Raw genomic sequence first — 19,733 nt, 5'->3', positions numbered from 1 at the left:
GAGCATGTCAGCCAGGCGTTTAGCCTAACCAGGGGCAGAAAGAGAGGCCAACAACTCTGAACCCCAAGACACATTCACAATATTCTGCTTACGACACAGTTCTGGGGAGAGACTCTACAGCTCTCATCAACATTAAAGGGGTCTATAAACTCCCCCATTAACAACCTTTAATACCCACCATCCTGTTAACATGGGCTAAACAATCTCAATCATTTAGGTGTTAGTGCAGCCCTAGAAAGGAGTGTCTGATTTAACAAGACATGATTGTTAATGAAAAACGGGTAGGTTTTGAATCTAGACTGTCATGATGAACAGTTAGGAATCTGCCCCTGGGTTCACTGTACTTTGTACTTTATCATTTAAACAAGATCAAGGGAAGAGAGACAAAAAATTGCCAAACCCAGAAAAACGTCTTTCTTTAAAAAATTTATTTTTACAGTTTGGGAAAAATAGTTTGTTCCATATATGTTGATTTATTTAATTTTAAAATTTGTTTCTTGATCCTGTTACATATAAAATTACATAAAGAGAACAAAGTATACCAATTTTTCTATGTCTGTCATATTTCTTGTACATACACTGCATTTTTTATTTTTAATTATACAAGGAATGCTGATTCCAAACATTTCTTGCAGTCTGTAAGTAAAACACACAGGTAGAATCTTGCACCCCTGATCATGCTCTCCATTCTAAAGGCAGCTACTCTAATAACGAGGGAAGTGGTTTTCTGAAAAGTTATATGCATTTTGGAGCAAAGATCTGTGGTAAGATTTGTGAGCAATTTTTTTCGAAAGTCACCTGTTATAGTTTCACATCATAACATAATTTTCAGTTGCCCCAAAGCTCAAAAAACAAGTGAATATTACTTGCTTTTATTTATGTCCTGTTTACTTTTCTGTAAATAGGTATAACTTTTCAACAATGGAGTCAATTCCCCAACTTTTATGTCGCTCCTCAAAAGCATCAACCTTCTCGAGACAGTGAATATTGCACAAGGATCCTGAAACAAGAACAGAGGGTAACCATCATGGACTTTCCTAACAACACATCAGATGGTCTTAAAAACAGTATGTACTGAAGATTTTACGTTATAGTGAAAATGAGAACATGCTAATGGCAAATTTTCTAAACTCTGAATTGTTCATAATTATATATATATATAGAAATCACTTCTAACTCCTAAGGCCTAAATTAAACCTACTATTTCTCCAGAAGAATTCAAATATCTTTAGCAGAAGAGTATCACTTAGCTAAAAAGGTATATTATAGAGATTGGTCCCTTTTCTAGGATAAAATAGAGTTCAATAAAATGGCTTCTGACTTTTAAAAGTTATACTTCTAGATGCTAAAAGTTTGCTAACAGCTCAAATATGTTAACTGTTGACTTTAGTTCAAAAGTGACAGTACCTATCCGTAACTTACCAAACAGGCTTTTAATTTCAGAATCTGGGATGTAGAATGGTGGACCTAGGTGAAAGAGAAACATGGTGAAGATTAATCTCTATAGATCTAATTCTAAGGGGAAATAAATTCTCAGGGCCCACTTCTCTGCTTCTGGGCAGTGACCTCGGTATGCTTTTACCCTATACACAACTTCATCATCCCAGCAGGTGAGGATGCGGCGGGGCTCTCTGCTTCCTCTTCTGCATATCTCGCACCAAAACAGTCGACTGAGGGGGTGGCAGTGGGCAATGTGAGGTGCCCAGCAACAGCTCCAGTGAGCCAGCTGAGCCTGCCACGGGACCCGGGCACGCTCAAAGCAGAGTGGAGCTCAGCCACAAACTCCCCTGAGGTTTACTTCATCGTCCGGAGCCCTGACTTCCGAGGACTTCTGCGTTCACCCACACTCGCCCCCATTCTGTGCACTCTCCCCGCTTTGCTGCGGGCCATTGAGTTTAAAGGAAATTTAGCCTCTACCCTTTTCTAGAGCGGTGTTCTGAGCTCCACCCCACACAGAGCCTCCTGGTCTTCTGCCCACACGCCCTTCCCTAAGCGCCCTGTTCAGGAATGGAAGTGAAATCAGATTAGCAAAGCTGATGTCTGTCTCCATTAATTTCTATTCCCATCTGATTGCCCCAGACTTAATTATGGACACTAGGCCTTATCTTTTAACGAGTTTTAAAGATCTGATTTACTCCAACAGAAACACAATACTAATACATATAAATACTTAGAAAACACGGCACTTTTTAAAAAGTTTGATTAACACTCAAAAAGGAGATTTTACAAATTAAAAGTCTACGTGTTTGCTTTTCACTTCTTCCTGAAAATAAAGCTCAGCTATGACACAAATTAAACTTGCAATGTTCAAGTAAGTCAAAAAGAGTCTAGAAGAAAATATCATTTTTATAAATTCAAGACAAAGATAAATGATAAAATCTCAGAAAGTAAGAATAGCAATAGTTTAGAGATTTTCCTACACATCCCCGACCCCCCACGTCCGCTCAGCCCATCCTCTGAGGGTGTGTTTGTGTGCTTATAGGCATCTGCCGAACACAGCCACCATGGATGACACCCATACACTATGCCCACAACAGGGTGACCAAACCTCTTCCTCCTAATCCAGGGTTCATGCCATCTCTTTTATAGTAGGGCCATCCTTCTAAAGTTCGAGCTCTGAATGGCGAACAAAATGGGAATGGAGTACCAGAAAGACATGTCAAGTGCGAAGAGAAGAAAATGTTTATACTTTCCATTAGCCCGAAAACAGACTTATCTTCATATATATAAGCAGTATGCTTCCTATGAGATAAATCAGGAGAGAACAATGCGATCTATGTCACAGAATTAAATTAGGAAATGGAGCAACTAGAAAAGCAAAGAAACCTCACCTGCATATTTAGTTGGATCGTAAGAAAGGACACACAAGAGGTAGTGACACCCTTTTCCCATTAGGGACAGCATTATATCTGCATAGCTAAAAAGAACACAGAAAGTATGTGTTACATTTCTCTACAGACCGAGCCTGCAGGGGACGGGCAGCAGGGAGGGGAACCAGCATTTACTTTCGTCTACATGACAGTTTAATTCTAACCACCATATGAAGCCAATTTTCATTCTAAAACCCAGGAATAGGGTTAGCAAATGATGTCACCTGCCTAAGCTGGGAAAGAGTAAAGATGGGTCTCAGAACGAGCCCTGCTTCCAGAGCCCACCAGACAGAAGACACGGAGACGAGCAGCGTCTCCCGCCAGCCGGCGGCCCTCGCAGGCCTGTTGACTTTGCACACATACTCCCCAAGGCCCGCCAGCCCTGCGGCAGCGGCTGCCCACCAGGCTGGGGACCACAGCCCCAGGCGCTTGCTGAAGAAAAGCTGATTTAGCGTCACTGACTCAGTCGGTTTGCTGTGGGGCCCGGGATACTGCTGTTAACAAGTACCGGGGCGGCTGGGGCCTCCCCAGGGCCCCTGTGAGAGGTACAAAACGCAACCCCTTCCCGCTGTTTGGCTGGGGAGAGACAAGATGAACAAACAGGCAAAAACTCAAGGCGGTGTGAAGCTGGAGCTGGGCCAGTACGGCGCGACCCGCGGGACCTGGGGGAGCGCCCTCATGGGAGGTGCCCGGGGAGCAGGTGACACCGCCTCCCGGGCGTGTCTGATTGGTTCAGGGGGAACCCCACTCTCACGGGACCCATCCGTGCAGGGCCTGGGAGCCAGCGCGGCGGGTTGGACCAGTCCGATGACTCCACCGGGAAACTGGCCCAAGAGACCAGAGAGGACTAGTGGGCTGGTCAGCTGGGATCATCGCACCGTGGCTGGAGCCCGGGTGCGGTGGGTGGGGCTGGGGAGGCTGAAGGCCGTGAGCAAGTGAGGTACCAGGCAGCACCAGTGGGACGAGGGGTGGAAGCGCAGTGGCCAGAGGGCAGAGCAGATGCACGCGGGGAGGCGGGGAGGCAGGCGGACGGCGGCGGACAGACGCCCAGTGCCGAGGAAGGAGACCTGGCTCTTGGCACACCTGTTTCCGGGCACGGCCATGCCGGGCTCCCTGGCCAGAGTTCTGTGGGAGGCGAGGGAGGCTGCACAGCGCGGAGGTCAGGAGTGCGCCTGCAGGGGGCCTGAGCCCAAACCCCAGCTCCTCCACTTACTAGCTACTTGACTTCATGGTGCTGCAGTTTCCCCACTTGTAAACTGTTGTGAGAATCCGGAGTTTGCACACAGGAGTGCTCAGCACACCGCCTGGAATGCAGGGCGCACTCTAGGCTGGTGTCTGCCATCCCCCTGGGCACGCGCCCCTGGCCAGCAAAGGAACCAGACTGTGGGTAAAATTGTAACATTTCTAGAATACCTCGCCTGGCTTTGGTGCATCTGCATATGGGGTGGAGAGAAGTTGTCTCCATGTCAGTGGGCAATTACCTGGGCAACCGAGGCGTGTCTGAACCTGGGAGGTTAAGGGGAGGGGCTGGCTTGCTTGCTTCCACCCGAGCAGGGGAGAGAGACGGTGCTGGACTGCAGTTTGTAAGCAATAAACGGGTTTAAAACTTTATTTCTCCCTTTGACTGATTTCGGTTTTTAGAGGTATTTTGCCCCAGGATTTCCTCTGCCCGGACTTACACGGACCAAAGTGCTCTTTTAAGAGGAAACCTTTCCTTCCTACCTTTCTGATTCTTGTTCTTAAGAAGAAGAGAGCAACAGCTTGCCGTCTCCGTGAAGGATCAGGCTGCCCTGTCAGGCTTCCGAAGGGGGCAGACCACACTCCACTCAGAATGTGGACCTTCACTCTCAACCAGTTTCAACAATTTCAGGAAAATGAGAGAGGTATGCCCCACGGACTTATGTTAGGCAAGAGACCTGAGGGCCGCAGCAGAAAATACCCAGGACTAACGACTGACAACAGGAATGAGATGAAGTACCACGTGCCATGTGCATGCACTACGACCAGTTTACCTTCTGGCGGCTCAAAGTAAGCGGTTATTCTGGTTAACAAGGGCCAACACGTTCTCAGGTGTGCCTGGAGCTGTGACCACACACACACATAACTCCTACTTGCCCACACATACACACCTATATGCACACACACATATGTGCACACCCCTACATGTACACACATAACCCCTACTTGCTCACACACATACCCCTACATGCACACACACTCCTACACACACACGACACACACCCCTACACGCGCACACACCCTTAGATACACACATACCTATACCCCTACATGCACACACACATATACACCCTTACATGCACACATACACACACCCCTACATCACACACATACATGCACACATGCCCCTACATTCACAGACACATGCATACACACCCTTACATGCCCACACAAGGCTGGAAGGGGAGTAAATACTCAGAGTGTATGGCTGGGGGGACACACAGTCTGTGGCCAAGCTAGAACTGATTCCTAGTAGTGGCCTCACTACTCTTTGTTACCCACGAAATAAACAGTTCAGAGGCCACGGAGAAGAAAGGCCTTTGTGTCTAGGACAGAGGAGGTGGTGGTGGCTGGCAGCCAACAGTGTATTTCCCTTGCTCTGAATCTGCTTTGCTTTCATACACTTATTCAACAAATATTTATTAATGAAGCTCCTACTCCATGTTAAATGTATACTATGCCAGATGGTGGGGACGTAACTGAGCACATTGTGCATGGTCTGCCCTTGAAGTGAGCTTTGTGACTTCCCATTTGTTCCCCACTGACTGGTGGATTTTAACAGGCACACCTCAAGGAAGAGGATGACCACCCATAGGAAGTGGGGGACACCTTCAAGATTAGACATTTAGCAGAACTGAGTTTAGTATACAAATGTAGTATTTTCTGGAGACAGAGGCTGCAGGTGATACTCTGAGCTGATAAAGGACACTGATGTCACATGGGAGATGCAAAGCAGACCCTGGAAATGTGGATGTTTGGGAGGAAGAACAGAGCTGGAAAAATTAAAAGGATGTGGGCAAATACTGTGGACAATTTGCTCAGTTATTCCCCACCATCCAGCAGTACGTATATACTTGGAACATAGTATTTGTTGAATGACTAAATGAAAGTAATAGGACATCTGAAGCAATCACTAGACAAGCAAGTGTGAGAGAGAGGCTGCCAGCACAGAGGCTGGGCGGGTCCTGGAGGGGGTGATGCTGTCCGGTGTCCCCGAGGGGAAGGGCCCAGCAGAGAGATGCAGGAGGAGGGGTGACAGACAGAAACGGGGAGAGAGGAGCGTGAGTCAACTCTGAGGGAGCAGGTGCGTTGAGAAGATGCTGCATGATCTAATTAAAATACATTAGCTCTGGCAATAAGCTTTACTCTTGAAACAATTTTTAAAAGTAAGCATTTTATCTCACTGATGTGTATTCCATTTTGCTATGTGTTAAGAGTCCGCCTCTGTACAACTAAACAATTCAAATTTTATGTGCTCCATCCAAGTAGCGTGTGAATGACAGTTCACCCAGGAAGTACTTGGGAGCGGGCACATCTCAGCATTCTTCCTCATATTTGAGTTTTGTTTTCTGATCAGACCGGGTACAGTAGCATGGGTCACCAAAAACATCAATCGCAAAAGCTCTAACATAACAGCAGCTAACATTTCAACAGTTTAACACAGTTGACAAGGCCCTTCCCCATGTATCATTTTATTCATTCCCACAGCGACTCTCGGAGGGATCGGGAGCGGGCGCTTTGAGGCTGAAACCCCTGAATCCAAGTCTCATTTATGTCACATACTCGCCGCCTGAGTTTGGCTCAGGGACTTAATCTTTTTGACCTCAGCTTCCTCATCTGTAAAGAGAGTAAGACAACACATTCCTCACGGGGTTGCCTTGTGGATTTAATGTGTCCATCCACAGAAAGTGCTTCAAACAATGCCTGGCACATGGGGTACCCAAGTGTTAGCTGTAATACCAGTGGACGTGGTGGTGACAGTAGAGTTGACACACCACAGTTTTGCACAGGAGGACACTGAGACTTAGGGAGGTCAGGGACATTGATCAAGGCAACACAGCTTAGAAGAGACGGAGCCACAAGCCTTGTACCCAGGTCCCTAGAACCAATCCTATACTTTTTAGACAAAGCTGGTATTGGATTCAGGTCTTCTAATCCCAAATACAGTTAGCTATTTCTACTAGACAAAGTCTGGTTAATTTTCTGGAGCCCAGAAAAAGAACAGGTCACTAAATTAAGAAGGGGAAGGAGGGAGGCAAAGGCACCTTAATTAAAGAAACCAAATCACTGACCGTTTATGATCACTCGGGTTAACAGCAACTAATGCTCCTCTATCCCAGATCCTGTCAAATTTGCCAATATTTGCTCTATCAAAACGAAAAAGAAAAAAACATATTTTATCTGAGAAAACTCAAATCTTTAGCAAGATGAACAGTGCTCCGCATCACCTGCTGGTACCTGACCAGCGGCTGAGGAGCTGGGGCCTCACACCCACCCTCCCCGAGTCTCGGGGGTGTGCGGACCTGGGTGTGAGGAACTGTCCATCTCCTCCCAGTTTCTGGAGGTGGCGGCTGCCGCCGTCCCTTCTGCTCTGACGTGGGAGCACAAAGAGGCGCCAGAGGAGAGTTTGTGACGACTCTCCCCCCAGCCCTGGGCCGGGGACCGGGGACCTTCAGGAGACGACACCTCACCTTGCTCCGCACCTTGAAACTCGTTTCTTCACTGACCCAGGTGTGAAGTGGAAGACCCTGCCTGCCCTCCCTTCCTTCCTGCTGCCTGCCTGGAGTCACAATAACACATTCCATATTTTGGGACAAAGATAGCAGGAGTGCAGACACGCTGGCTGCAGTAAAAATAAGCGCAGGACAGAGACTCCAGTCGGAGCCTTGTGGCTGGTGCTGGGAGTGGACGGGAGTGGTAAAGACACCCCACCCTCCGCTGCCAGCCCTGCTGAGGAGGTCCCCACTCACACAAGTACAGAGGTAGTGCCCGGCCTACCTGGGCAGGTCAAAGAGGCTGCAGCAGTACAAGGTGATGCTCCCTGTAGAACTCTGTAATGAAAAGTCAAGAAAAAGGACTCTATGCACCTAGATGGACGGCCAAGGAAAGAAGAGCGCAAAGGCAAACACAGACGGTGGAGAGGGAACACAGAATTCAACATGAAGGACAAAATTTTACTGCAAATGAGTTTTTACATAATGTTTTAAAGTCACTTTTAGACAAAGACCTATATGGGGTTCTTTTGCATCAACCCGTAGAGGAAAATCATAGAGTGGTTAGCCCTGAAGATGAGGCAGCTAGCTAGTTCACTGTGCTTTGTGGACACTGCATTTTTCTTTTTTTACGAACTGAAGGTCTGTGGCCACCCTGTGTGGAGCAAGTCTACAGGTACCATTTTTCCAACAGCATTTGCTGACTTCATGTCTCTGGGGCTTGCACTATTTCAAACTTCTTCATTATTATTATATTTTTTTTATCATGATCTACCATCAGTGATGATGACTAGCTGAAAGCTCAGAGGATGGTTAACATGTTTTGGCAATGAAGTGTTTTTTAATTAAGGTATATACACCTTTTTTAGACACAATGCTATTGCACACTTAATAGACTACAATATAGTAAACATGACTTTTATATGCACTGGGAAACCAAAACTTCATGTGACTGGCTTTATCCAGGTCTTTGCTGTATCACTGTGGTCTGAACTGAGCCTGCCATATCTCCCAGGTGCACGTGTATCCATTTCAGAGCATGTTAGATTTTCGCAACATTTACTCTAGCAGAGTCCTGGTATTTTGACTCTTCTAAAGATAAGTATGCAGGTCAATTGATTTCCAGGCAGGCTGATAGGGAATTTTAAAACTTATTCATGAAAAGTGCAATTGTACTGACTGCCCAGTTTCCACTTATTCATGAATAACGAGCATTTATTTCCTGAGCACCTTGTGGGCAGGACTACCCTGGGTCCTAGAGAGTGGATGTGAATTTGACAGTCTGGCCACAGCAAGCACAGCCTGAGCGGGGCAGAGAGGCGTGGGCGCAGGGAAATGGCCGTCCTGTTCTGGTTGTGTGTTGGACAACTGTGGGGCCATGAAGACAGACGGGCGGCTGCCTGAGCGCCCGGGGAAGGCTGGGCAGGAGGCGACTGCTGAAAGGGTGTGTCGATGACTGTGCTAACGTCACAGGGGGCGGGCTGGGGGCCCAGGCCAGGGGGAATTCTGTGACATGGACTCTGTCACGTCCAGGGGTGTGAGAAGTCTGCGGATGGAGGTGATGGGCAAGCTCGGAAAAGGCAGGACACAATGTGAAAGTGTTGGATTTTATTCTAAACGAGGTGCCGAGAGATTTACAAATAGGGGAGGGAGGGCCTCTGAAGACCAGTCATTTTCTCTGCCTTTCCTCTTGCTCCTCCTTCATCCTTTACCACCCAGCCAGTTATCTGAGCCAGGACTGTGAATGCATCACCCCCTGATCCCCACTCAGCGAACCACGGGGTCCAGTGTTGCTTTGATCTACCCATCTCTCTAAGACGCCCACCATGCCCTCCAGTCAAGCCTTCAGGAGCCCTTTCCTGGGCCACTCTTGCAGCCTCACAGCTGGTCTCTCTGCCAGGAGGCGGACTGTCTCAAAGGAAAATCTGTCCGTGCCACCTTTCCACTTAAAGCCTCATTGTGCAGGGCGAGGTACCAGCTGCAGAGGGCAGCTGAGCCCATGGACCGGACTTCCGGCCTGTCCCAGCCCCATCTGTCACCCTGCTCCAGGAAGCTGCCCCAGGCTGGGTTTGGGAACTCCCCTCTTTGTCCCCTCCACTCCCTGGGTCACCACACTTTGCTCCGTGTCCGACAAACAGTTTATGTTGTTTCTCTTTTCCCTAAGCTAAGAGATTCTTTAGGGCAGGGTCTGTTTTTATCTCTTCAATGTCTTACTCAGGCTGTGGCACACGCCAGTTTACAAATAAAAATCAAACAAGCCCAAACAAAACACTCGAGTACAGACAGGCTTTGACCTCAGCTTACATATATATATTTGTCCATATCTAGCTATCATCTGCCTTTGTAGCCCTAGGGCCTGACACCGTATGATGTCTAGGCAAGTCTGGTGGTTGAGCGGGTCATCTGGCACAGGTAACAGCCCCATTTACTCATGCTGAGAAAGACCTTCTTTGGTGGGGGTATGAAAATAATTTCTTACCGCAACCAAAACAAACCTTGAATACTTTGGCTCCAGGAATTTCCATGACTGGCTCTTCTGAGTAAGAAAGATCCTGCTCTTTAAAAAATTCCCGTATCCCAAGTTCGCTGATTTCCACACCAACTACACTGTGTCCTCGGTCGGCAAACCTGCATAAAATCACATATTTATACTTAAAATTTTTCTTCAAGTATAGTAGTAAATAAAAGCATATACCTTATAAGCATACATTTCTCTTAATTTTAAGAACTTTGTATGAATCCAGGCTCATAGGGTTTCAGATCCATAGAAAATGGATCTAGGTAATACTCTCAAACTTTAGGTAATATGGAATTCTGAAAAATTGATTTAGATGACATTAGGACACACACTTTTTTATTTGGGAAATGATACCTTAAAATGTTGATTTACTACTAATGGACTTGATGAGAAGAATTTATGATTTAAAAGCATCCTATGGATTATAAGTGTTTTACAACGTCTCTGAAACAGCTCTGTCCATTAAACCTTTCAGTAATGATGGACATGCCTACAAATGGACGTGCTGTCCATTCCAGCAGCCAGTAACCACTGGTAACCACCCTGAGAAGCAGCTAGTATGATTAGTTTAAATCCAAATAGCCACATGTGGCAGTGGCTATGGTACTAGAGCGTTCAGCTAGAGAACACTAGTATCCATTTCTGTAATAATCATATAGTTTCCACTTAACATACAATAAACAATATCCAGAAGTTTATTTAATTACCATAGACAATTAACTAGTATTTTCTGCTAAGTTTTATAATTACAGAATTCAAAGTCTTGGGATCTTGGTCTCCAGAGAAAACAGTATGAGTGGCACAAATACCCAGGCACAGTACTGACCTTATGCCACATTCACTAAACATATACAGTCAGTTCTGCTATAAAGCAATATATGCTTTCCTGAAAATCACCACTATGTGACAGGCAATAAAAATCACAAGGCTTATGGGGAAAATGGTGATAGGGGTACAATATTAAAAGAAACTTTGCCACAATGGAATATTACTCAGTCACAAAAAAGAATGAAATTTTGCTATTTGTGACAACATGGATGGACCTTGAGGGTATTATGCTAAGTGAAATAAGTCAGAGAAAGACCATATGATCTCACTTACATGTGGAATCTAAAAAAAAAACAAGCTCATAGATACAGAGAGCAGATGCCAGAGGTGGGGGCTGGGTGAAATGGGTGAAGATGGTCAAAAGGTACAAACTAATAGTTACAAAATAAATAAGTCTTGGGGGTGTGGTGTGCAGCATGGTGACTATAGTTAATAATACTGTATTGCATATTTGCAAGTTGCTAAGTCTTACCACAAGAAAAAAGAATTCTGTGACTATGTATGGCAATACATGTTAACTAGACTTATTGGGTGGTCAGTTTGCAATACATACACATATTGAAATATTATGTTGTATGTCTGAAACTAACAATGTTCTAGGTTAATTATACCTTAATTTTTAGAAATGTTTTTTTAAAAAAACCCTGTTACACATTTGTCATAACTTATCTCTGTGGATCAGGATTTTCTCAACAATATACAATTAAAATCTGGAAATAAACTGGATGAGTATTATGTAAGAAAAAAAAAACTTTGCAAATGCCACATTAAAAAGAAAAAAAGACAAGAACCTAACAGAAATGGTGCAGTTAGCACCCTACTGCACAGGTTAGGTGGTTACAAAATACGTAAGAACTACATGACACTTTACCCGGAGTGAGACCTGAAGTGCGCTTGCAGAAGTGGGTGCGGGAAGGGCTGCACTTTGAGGTGTTGTGAGGTGACGGCGGGGGGAAATGAACGGGGAGTTCTAACACCAGCTGTGGACGGGAGGGGCTCGGGGCACACAGGGTGAACTGAGGCATCTGGGAGCTGGTTGAGGTGCGTGGCATGCATGCGTTTCACCTATTCATATGTGGCTTGGTTTAGCTGGGCGCAGTTTCTGCTTTCAGACGAAATTGCACATAAGCAAATGTGAAATTCACATCACATCCAAATTGTTCCCAAATATATCAACTGTTAGAACTAAATTAGCATTTTCAAAACAAGACTTGGAGCAGGACTGGCTGTACTTACTAGCCCACACAAGACTACACACTTCGAAGGTGGTCAGAGCATGAACTGTTTAGAGTTCTCAAATAAACATACCAATAACTTGTCTTTCATACTTTCTAAGAAATATGTAAGTTAACAGACAGGAAACTTTAAAAAATTCTCCATACAAAGTTATCCAAACTGGCTGTGTGGATTTTTATTTCCATTCAACATATGGAAAAACAAAGCCTAGCCTGCTATAAACTGGCATAGGCTAGTTATTATATCAGGATATACTGTCCTTAAAAAAAATAAAACCTAAGAAAACATCTTAAACATTTTATTTTGATGCTTGGGCTGTAGCTCGCAGTTTATTCATATCTGGTAACTGTATAGACCTCAATATACAAATTAGTTACATAAATGAAAAAAAAATCCTCTATTATAATAACACACAATTACAATAGTTTAGTTCTGGTAGTTTTATTGCAAGTGACTTTAGACTTAAAATATTCAATGATCACATTTGATTTGCGGTTTCACATACCATTTCCTAATCTCATCTCGCAACCTCTGCTCGACTGTGATCAGTCACAGTACTGGCAATAAAGCAATCTGTACAGAGGTAATGTTTTATCCCACATACAGGTTTTAAAGTAACTCCTCCCTCTGGTTCAGTGAGTTGGTTAGGGTATAAGTCTAGTAAGTAATATAGTTTAAATGTTCTCAGTTTTATGGCCACACCAGAATCTGAATCTGTGAGCAGCCATCTCACAAATGCTCTCAGCTACAAGTTGAGATGCTGCAAAATCCCACCATCTCTGTCTGAAAACCCATTCCCCATGCATACGTGTGCGGTGAGCCGACCACCTATGTTTACTCAGGAACCAGCACATTTTTAATTTACTGTATATTTCACTTATTAATCTTTTTTCATATATAATTCTTTGTTTTTCCTTCCTGTTTAATAATCAAAATTCTCCACATTCAAGCTTACAAATTAATGGTATGTCTTGGTATGTACAACAGTGCCCGCACATTATTATTACAATTGATTTCTGTTTAGGAAACGACTGTCAGGTTTGGGGCTGTAGGGTAATCCATAGTAACAGTGGCTTGTTAATTAAAGGGAATTCTCTTCACATTAACACATTTTGTGAGAGAATTACTCACAAGAAATTGGTTTTATAACAATGATTCATGAAAACAAAACCCCTATGTGCTCATGAGTGGCGGGGGGCAAGAGTTAAGCTGAACTGTGGGCTGTTCTTACCATCTTGTGATTACAACTAAGTTGCAATTCATTTTGAATTTCTCTGTCCACCTCTAAAATCAACTTAGCTAAATTCCTCACCACCTACAGCAACGCTACGGTGCACAAAGATGTAGAATTGGTAAGAGGGAAGGCTGCCCCCTGCCCCTACTGGTCCCACACTAATTCTTTTTCTTAGAAACTCAATACACAAAGACAAGGTTGCACCTGTTTCTGCCAAGTCTTACTGTTAGAGAGCATTATCTCTATGAACCAGTAATCGTCTACTAAAAATAAATAATTCCAGTTTATTTCCTGAGGAGGGAATTTTAAAACTTACATCCTATTAAATATTCACCCAGCATATTTATCATCAAGACAAAATGTGTTAATGCTTATCTGCTCACACCATTTCATCTCAACGGCTTTTCCACAAAGAGGAAAAAATACCCTCAGTCCACTCTCGCCTTTAAGAAAAGAATCCAAATGCTTCTTTAATAGCCTGGGGAGAAAATAAAAAATTTTAATTTTAATTAGCCCAGTGCACAGAGGAAAGGACCACAATTGGATGAGTCTAAGTACTTTCATGCATTATGTTGCTTAATATTCCCAGCAACTTTGCACAGTAGGTAGCATTAGTTATTATAATCTCCAGCTTATATATGAAGAAACAGGAGATTAATTAACTTGCTCAGTCATATAGCTAGTGACTGGTTAATCTGACAGAAAGCTGGGGCTTTCCTGATTAGTAATTTAAAAAAATTTCCTTGGTTGATATGCTTTTTAATTCTTTATTCACTTCCAAAATGTACACTTGTATGTGTGTGCATGTTAAGTGGGGGGGGTGTGTCTGAACCCACTGAATTTCCAACATTCATTTTATGATAAGTTCTGTAAACATGTACTCAGGTCTTAGAAGTATCTCATGAAAAGTTTAATTCTTGGAGTTAATTCCTTCTGTAAAGACATGCTCTTCTAAGGTCATCCACAGGACAGAGGGAACCCATACAGTGGTTCTGGGAAGATATCCCACTCTGTACAAATGTAATGATAATAACTATGCCCCGTGGGAAGTCAGGGTGGCTTCCTGGAACAAGGACTTTCTTCGTGACTATTTTACACAGCACTGGCCCATGATTTACTGTCGCTGTTCTGAAGCCGGCTTCTACGTGTATGGTGCTTAACACCCCAGCTCACTTACTAATTTCTTTCAACTTCTCTTCTTCCATAATATAGATAATACTTGAACACCTGAATACATACTATTGGAAAGCAAAGTCAGAACACCACTCTTCAGTCTAAAGATGCAGAAGATGTACAAGAATTAATACAAGCATTAATGTTGCTTGAGCATCTATTATACATATGAATATGCATAACTAATACACTGATGTTAGAGGGGCCTAAAAAAACGTATTTCATAAATCTAAGATGACTTCAATTGTGAATCACACCATCTCTTATACTCTATGGGAAGAGATATTATCAACTAACCTATGACATGCCATAGACGCATTCAGGTATCAGAGACGCTAAAATGTGAAAAACTAAAAATATGCATCATAAAATCAGTTAAATAGCATGTACCTATATTGTTTTTTCTATTTACAAAGCCAGTTTCTGATAAAGCGTTTCTCTGCTATATATCAAACATTTCTTACTGATGTCCTTGCTCTTGATGAAATGAAATTTTGTGGTCCACCCACTTTTCTTGCCATTCTTCCAGAGTTAGTACTCGGTTTTTCTGAATCTCAGGATCAGGGCACTCTTTAATATCAAGTAAAGTTCTAGTATCATCCATAGTCCTGCAGAGAAGTTTGCTTTGCAAGCAGATGTCTCCAATGCCTAAATGGAAAATATTTGCAATGTTGTCATCTAAGGGTATTCAGTTGATGAATGAAATAAAAACCTGTTATCTTCAGTAGCATAGCTATTAAAACAAATATTTCAACATCTAAGAAAAAGCCATACAAGAAAAAAAGTGACAGTTGACCCCCTGAACAACAACAACATGGGTTGGAACTGTGTGGGTCCACTTACACATGGATTTTTTTCAATAAATATATTGGAAAATTTTTTGGAGATTTGTGACAATTTGAAAAGACATTTTCTTTTATGCTTTAACTTGCCTTACTGTAAGAATACATATAACATACAAAATGTATGTTAATTGAATGTGTTATCAATAAGGCTTCTGGTCAAGCTATTAGTAGTTAAGTTTTTGGGGAATCAAAAGTTATACGCAGATTTTCAGTTACCCAGGGAGGAGGGAACCCATGTGGCTCAAGGGCTGACTGAGTGCGTTTCAGTGAGTCTGATGGTAAAGGCACATCACACATACATACGAGGAGAGATCTTTAAATAAACTGAATTATATCTTAACATTAGAGGAAAAGGGTTAAAGGTTATAAAAAGGAGAGGACAAAATAATAAGTAGTTGTTCCACATTGCCTAACTTGTAAGCTTGGAATTTTTCTTAGCATCTCACCTACTTTTTAATTTTTAAAATTTTATTTAATGTTTACTTTTTTTTTGATGTTATAATGCACACAACTTAAAGAGTCCCCATTCTCAGTGAGAAGGACAACCATCCTTAACTCTTTTAGTTGAGTCTTGGAATCTAATTCTATGTCTCACACTATCAGATTTCTTTTCTCTTCCTTATTTTTTCATTTCTAGATGGCATCTAGAGAAGATAAACTTTAGCTCTCCTTCAACTTCCCAACACACCCACACCCACTTCCACCACTTCCCACTTTTTCTATCATTTCAATATAGACATAGCATATATACTTTTTGTAAAATATTTGGAGTACACATTACTAAGTACTATGCACAGCTAAGCCACATAGTATTTACTTTTCCTTTTTCTTTATTCTGTAGTTAACAGCTTTTTCTTTTTCATTTACAAAATTTCTATGTATTTGTTACTAATTCAACTCTAGGCGCTCTCAGCTGTCCCGATTGCCAATCAATACTCTCTGTCTCTTCAGTCATCCAATCATCTGTCAGTCTCGTGCTCTTGGAGAGCTTCCAGGAGCTTTCTGACCGGGATGCTTTCTCATCCTGGTATACAGCTAGTATTCTGGAATCTCTCTCGCTCATCATCCTGGACATTGCCTCCCAATCTTTTGATTAATCTTCCATTTCCTTTATCTGATGGTTTCCTTTTTTTTTTTGGTTACTGCCCTTATATTTGTGAAACACAACCTCCAGCAGCTTTCTGAGGAAGGATGCATGGGAGAAAAGACTTTTACAATTTTGCATGTATAAAGTGTTTTCATAGTACTCCTGAGCCTTGATGTGTAGTTTTGCTGGGTATAGAATTCTTGGTGAGAAACCATTTTCTCTCACAATTTTGAAGGAATCATTCTATTGTCTTTTAGCATCCAGAGTTATTACTTAAGTTCTAAGACATTCTGATCCTGATACTTTCTATGTGGCCAATATTTCTCTCTCTCTCTCAGCTTTTCTCTGCTTTAGTTTATGCAATTTTATAATTCTATGCCTTAATTTGGGTGTATTTTCACCCATTTAGCCATGTTTTTAAAAATCTGGATGCTCATATGCTTCAGTTCTGGAAAAATTCTTTAGTTATTCACATGATGATTTATGTCCTCCCTTCCCTTTTTTTGCTATTTGTCTTTCTGGGACCCCTTTTATTTGGCTGCAGAATCTCTTTGACCTAGTACTGTAAAGTTCTCATATTTTGTCAATTTTCCATCTTTTCATCGTTTTGCCCTATTTTTTGGAGACTGCTTTAATTTCTATCTTTCTACCTTTCTGTTTAGTTTTTCTTTTCTGTTATCAAGTCTTTAATTTTCAAGAGCTCCTTTTTGTTTCGGATGCTCTCTTTTTATACTGTTTTGTTCTTAATTCACGGATAGAACAGATGTAATATTTATTTATCTGCGTTCTCTGTTACAAGTTGATTTTTCTGTTGATCTGTTTTGTCTTCTATATCAAACTGGTGAGTTTCTTCAAATGCCTAGCAATTCTTATTATCTGCTCATATTTAAGAGCAGATGCCAAAAAGCTGACTAGAAGTTTAATTAAGTATGTAGGTTGGGCTAACTGACTGCAAGCTTTACTGTAGGATGATGAGAGTGGATGTCATTTGGACACCTTGATGTTATTATTTTTATTTTCTTTGGACTGGTCAGACTTCCCATAGATAGATGTCCCAATTCCTCTTGTAAGAATGAGGTCCTTGGGGCTGTGGTTCTGTACTCACAAGAGAAAGGATGGAATTAGGAGAGGGTCCCAAGACTCAGTTTGCCTGTGTTCTGTTACTCCCCATATTTCCAGTATGGTACTCCCGTCCTCAACTGTGTATTCTGTCTTCCCAATCCACACATTCTTCACCCTCTTCACGGAATAAACCCCCCAAAGTCTGCTGGTATGGAAAGGGGCAGATTCCCAGGGAGTTAGGAAAGGGATCTGGGGATTCTGCCTTTCTAAGCCAGAATTTCAAGCAGCCTTCCAAGTTCCAGCCACGTGCTTCTTCCTCCTGGATGTATGCTGATTCCTGAGCATTTGGGGTTCAACAGTGCAAACAGGATTACTCACTGACTTTCCTCACTGCAGGTTTAGAATTTAGCTTTCTTCAGTCTACAAAATCCTTTACTACATGTCCATCTGCTTTCTAGATTTTGAAATTTTATTGTTTTTGTCTTCTGTTCTGTCCTTCCTATCCTAGTGGTTTATTACTTTAAAAATTCTGTTACTGTTGTTTTGATTTTTCAGAAGACATCAAAAGTGTATGCATGGGTTCAATATCCTATTTCTATTCCATAAATTTGTACTTTCCAATAATTTTCTTCTAGCCTTTTCACATGGGAAAATGCACAAAGGGAACTAGTAAAAGGACGTGTAAACATGCAAATCCATCTGAAGGAATGAGGAAAATGTCCTTTCAATGTGAACTTATTGATACTAAAGATGATAAAACATCATAATTTAATATTCCCTTTGAATCATTAGTGAAATCAATTCAGTTTGGATTATATTAGCATGATATTTTTGGTGGTTTTAATTAAATGAGTTATCTATGACAATAACAAACACCACATAAAAGCCGATACTTCAGGAATAGTTCCCTTTATGCAAAATTTGGCTTCAGGGTCCTTAGGATTTAAAGAGAAGGCACCTCCCTTAGAATTGGGAGGAGAAATTCACTTCTCAGCAAACATGTGTTAATAAATGGCTTTTGCAAGCCCCTGATGCTGTCAGGAGGTGAATCCCAGAGTGTTCTGAGAGGTCAGGGGGTAAGTATCTGATTATACTGGGTACAGAAAGCAAAAGAGAGTTGCAGTTTTCCCATCTCCATTTTCAGCCCAAAACTTTGTAACCTGAGCTTGAGCATTCATAATGCAGTTCTCTACTTAAAACAAAAGGGAAGCATAATTTTATCACAGAGCCAAGGCTACCTCGAATCGTACAACTCTATTCCTTTCACACAAACTTGAAATACAATTTACATCATGGATATAACTTAATCAGTTCTTAGCTGTTCTAAATAGCTTCTCAACGTGTATTTAACTTGTCCATGTCCTTTTCTGGAGAAATAAAATGTTTCTTTCTATAACAAGATAAAAGTGCAAATTATAAGAACCAGGAAAGGCAAATTTCGCAATCATACCCACCCATGCGCAGAAATAGCAGCAGTGCTAATACGGTCGCCCAAGTCCTCGGGTGGACGCCCAAGTCTAGTTTCCTCCCGCACCTTGTCAAAAACATGTTTCTGCTTTAATTTTCAAATTTTTCTAAACTGAAGAATAACTTCCCCGAAGCGCACAAATGTTAGGACTATGGCTGAGTGAACTTTCACAAGTCATACACCTGCGCAGGCACCATGGAGGAAGACACAGAATACTTACAGCCCCCCCGTCCCCTCCGCCCCCCAGAGTACCACTCAGGATTCCAGCAGGTGCTTCTCCTTTCTTGCAGATCCCGACTACACAACAATGCCGCGGGGGGCGCCTTAAATCCTGGACGCCGAAGCCGTTCCCTGCCGACCTCGCTGTTCCCGGTTCCCACTCTGCTCCCCGACCCCTTTCCAGCGCGCGGACTGCCGGGCCGCGCACTCCCGCTGGGGCGCCCCGTCCCGGAATCCTGCCGCGGGCTCACCCCGGCGACCCTCCCCGGGCTCGCCCCGCCCTCTCCGCGCCGCGGGAGCCCACCTGGCGCGCTGCCGGCCGTCCTCCGCGGGCTCTGGCGCCGCCGCGACCGCTGGCCCGGGAACTGGGCGCCCCGGGCCCGCCCCTCCCGGAGAGGCCCCGCCCCCGGGGCGCCCCGGCCCGCGCCGCGGCGGAAATGGCCGGGGCGGGGCGAGCGCCGCG

The 19,733-nt window shown here is 43.2% G+C and overlaps 1 protein-coding gene across 5 annotated transcripts; it reads right to left on the bottom strand.

Moving 5' to 3' along the window:
* Positions 1–410: 410 nt before the first annotated feature.
* On the bottom strand, positions 411–19,684 carry TPMT (thiopurine S-methyltransferase). 5 transcript variants are annotated; one of them, XR_008994297.1, is made up of 10 exons: positions 19,575–19,651; positions 19,038–19,117; positions 15,054–15,237; positions 13,802–13,894; positions 10,096–10,228; positions 7,887–7,939; positions 7,181–7,255; positions 2,832–2,917; positions 1,423–2,616; positions 411–1,000 (listed from the first exon to the last, which is right to left on the bottom strand). XR_008994297.1 is itself a non-coding variant. In XM_036911714.2 (10 exons), exons 2-10 carry the CDS (start codon positions 19,039–19,041, stop codon positions 888–890), a joined length of 786 nt encoding a protein of 261 aa, XP_036767609.1. In that variant the 5' UTR covers positions 19,042–19,117; positions 19,575–19,651; the 3' UTR covers positions 411–887. The 5 variants fall into 5 exon arrangements, 4 of the variants coding, with proteins under 4 accessions (XP_036767609.1, XP_036767610.1, XP_057349798.1 ...); XM_036911714.2 differs by having other exon boundaries at positions 1,423–1,467; XM_036911715.2 differs by lacking the exon at positions 19,038–19,117 and having other exon boundaries at positions 1,423–1,467; positions 19,575–19,684.
* Between the last annotated feature and the right edge of the window lie 49 nt (positions 19,685–19,733).

The sequence above is a fragment of the Manis pentadactyla genome, chromosome 16, assembly GCF_030020395.1.
Source record: "Manis pentadactyla isolate mManPen7 chromosome 16, mManPen7.hap1, whole genome shotgun sequence".
Taxonomy (NCBI): domain Eukaryota; kingdom Metazoa; phylum Chordata; class Mammalia; order Pholidota; family Manidae; genus Manis; species Manis pentadactyla.
This window is presented reverse-complemented; position numbering and strand designations above follow the sequence as displayed.

Excerpts from the sequence above, each read along its gene's own strand:
- TPMT (XM_036911714.2), bottom strand. Across the intron at positions 13,895-15,053 it reads CATCAAGAGCAAGGACATCA|GCTATTAAAGAAGCATTTGG; the intron begins GTAAGAAATGTT and ends TTTTCTCCCCAG. Across the intron at positions 7,256-7,886 it reads AGCCTCTTTGACCTGCCCAG|AGCAAATATTGGCAAATTTG; the intron begins GTAGGCCGGGCA and ends TCGTTTTGATAG.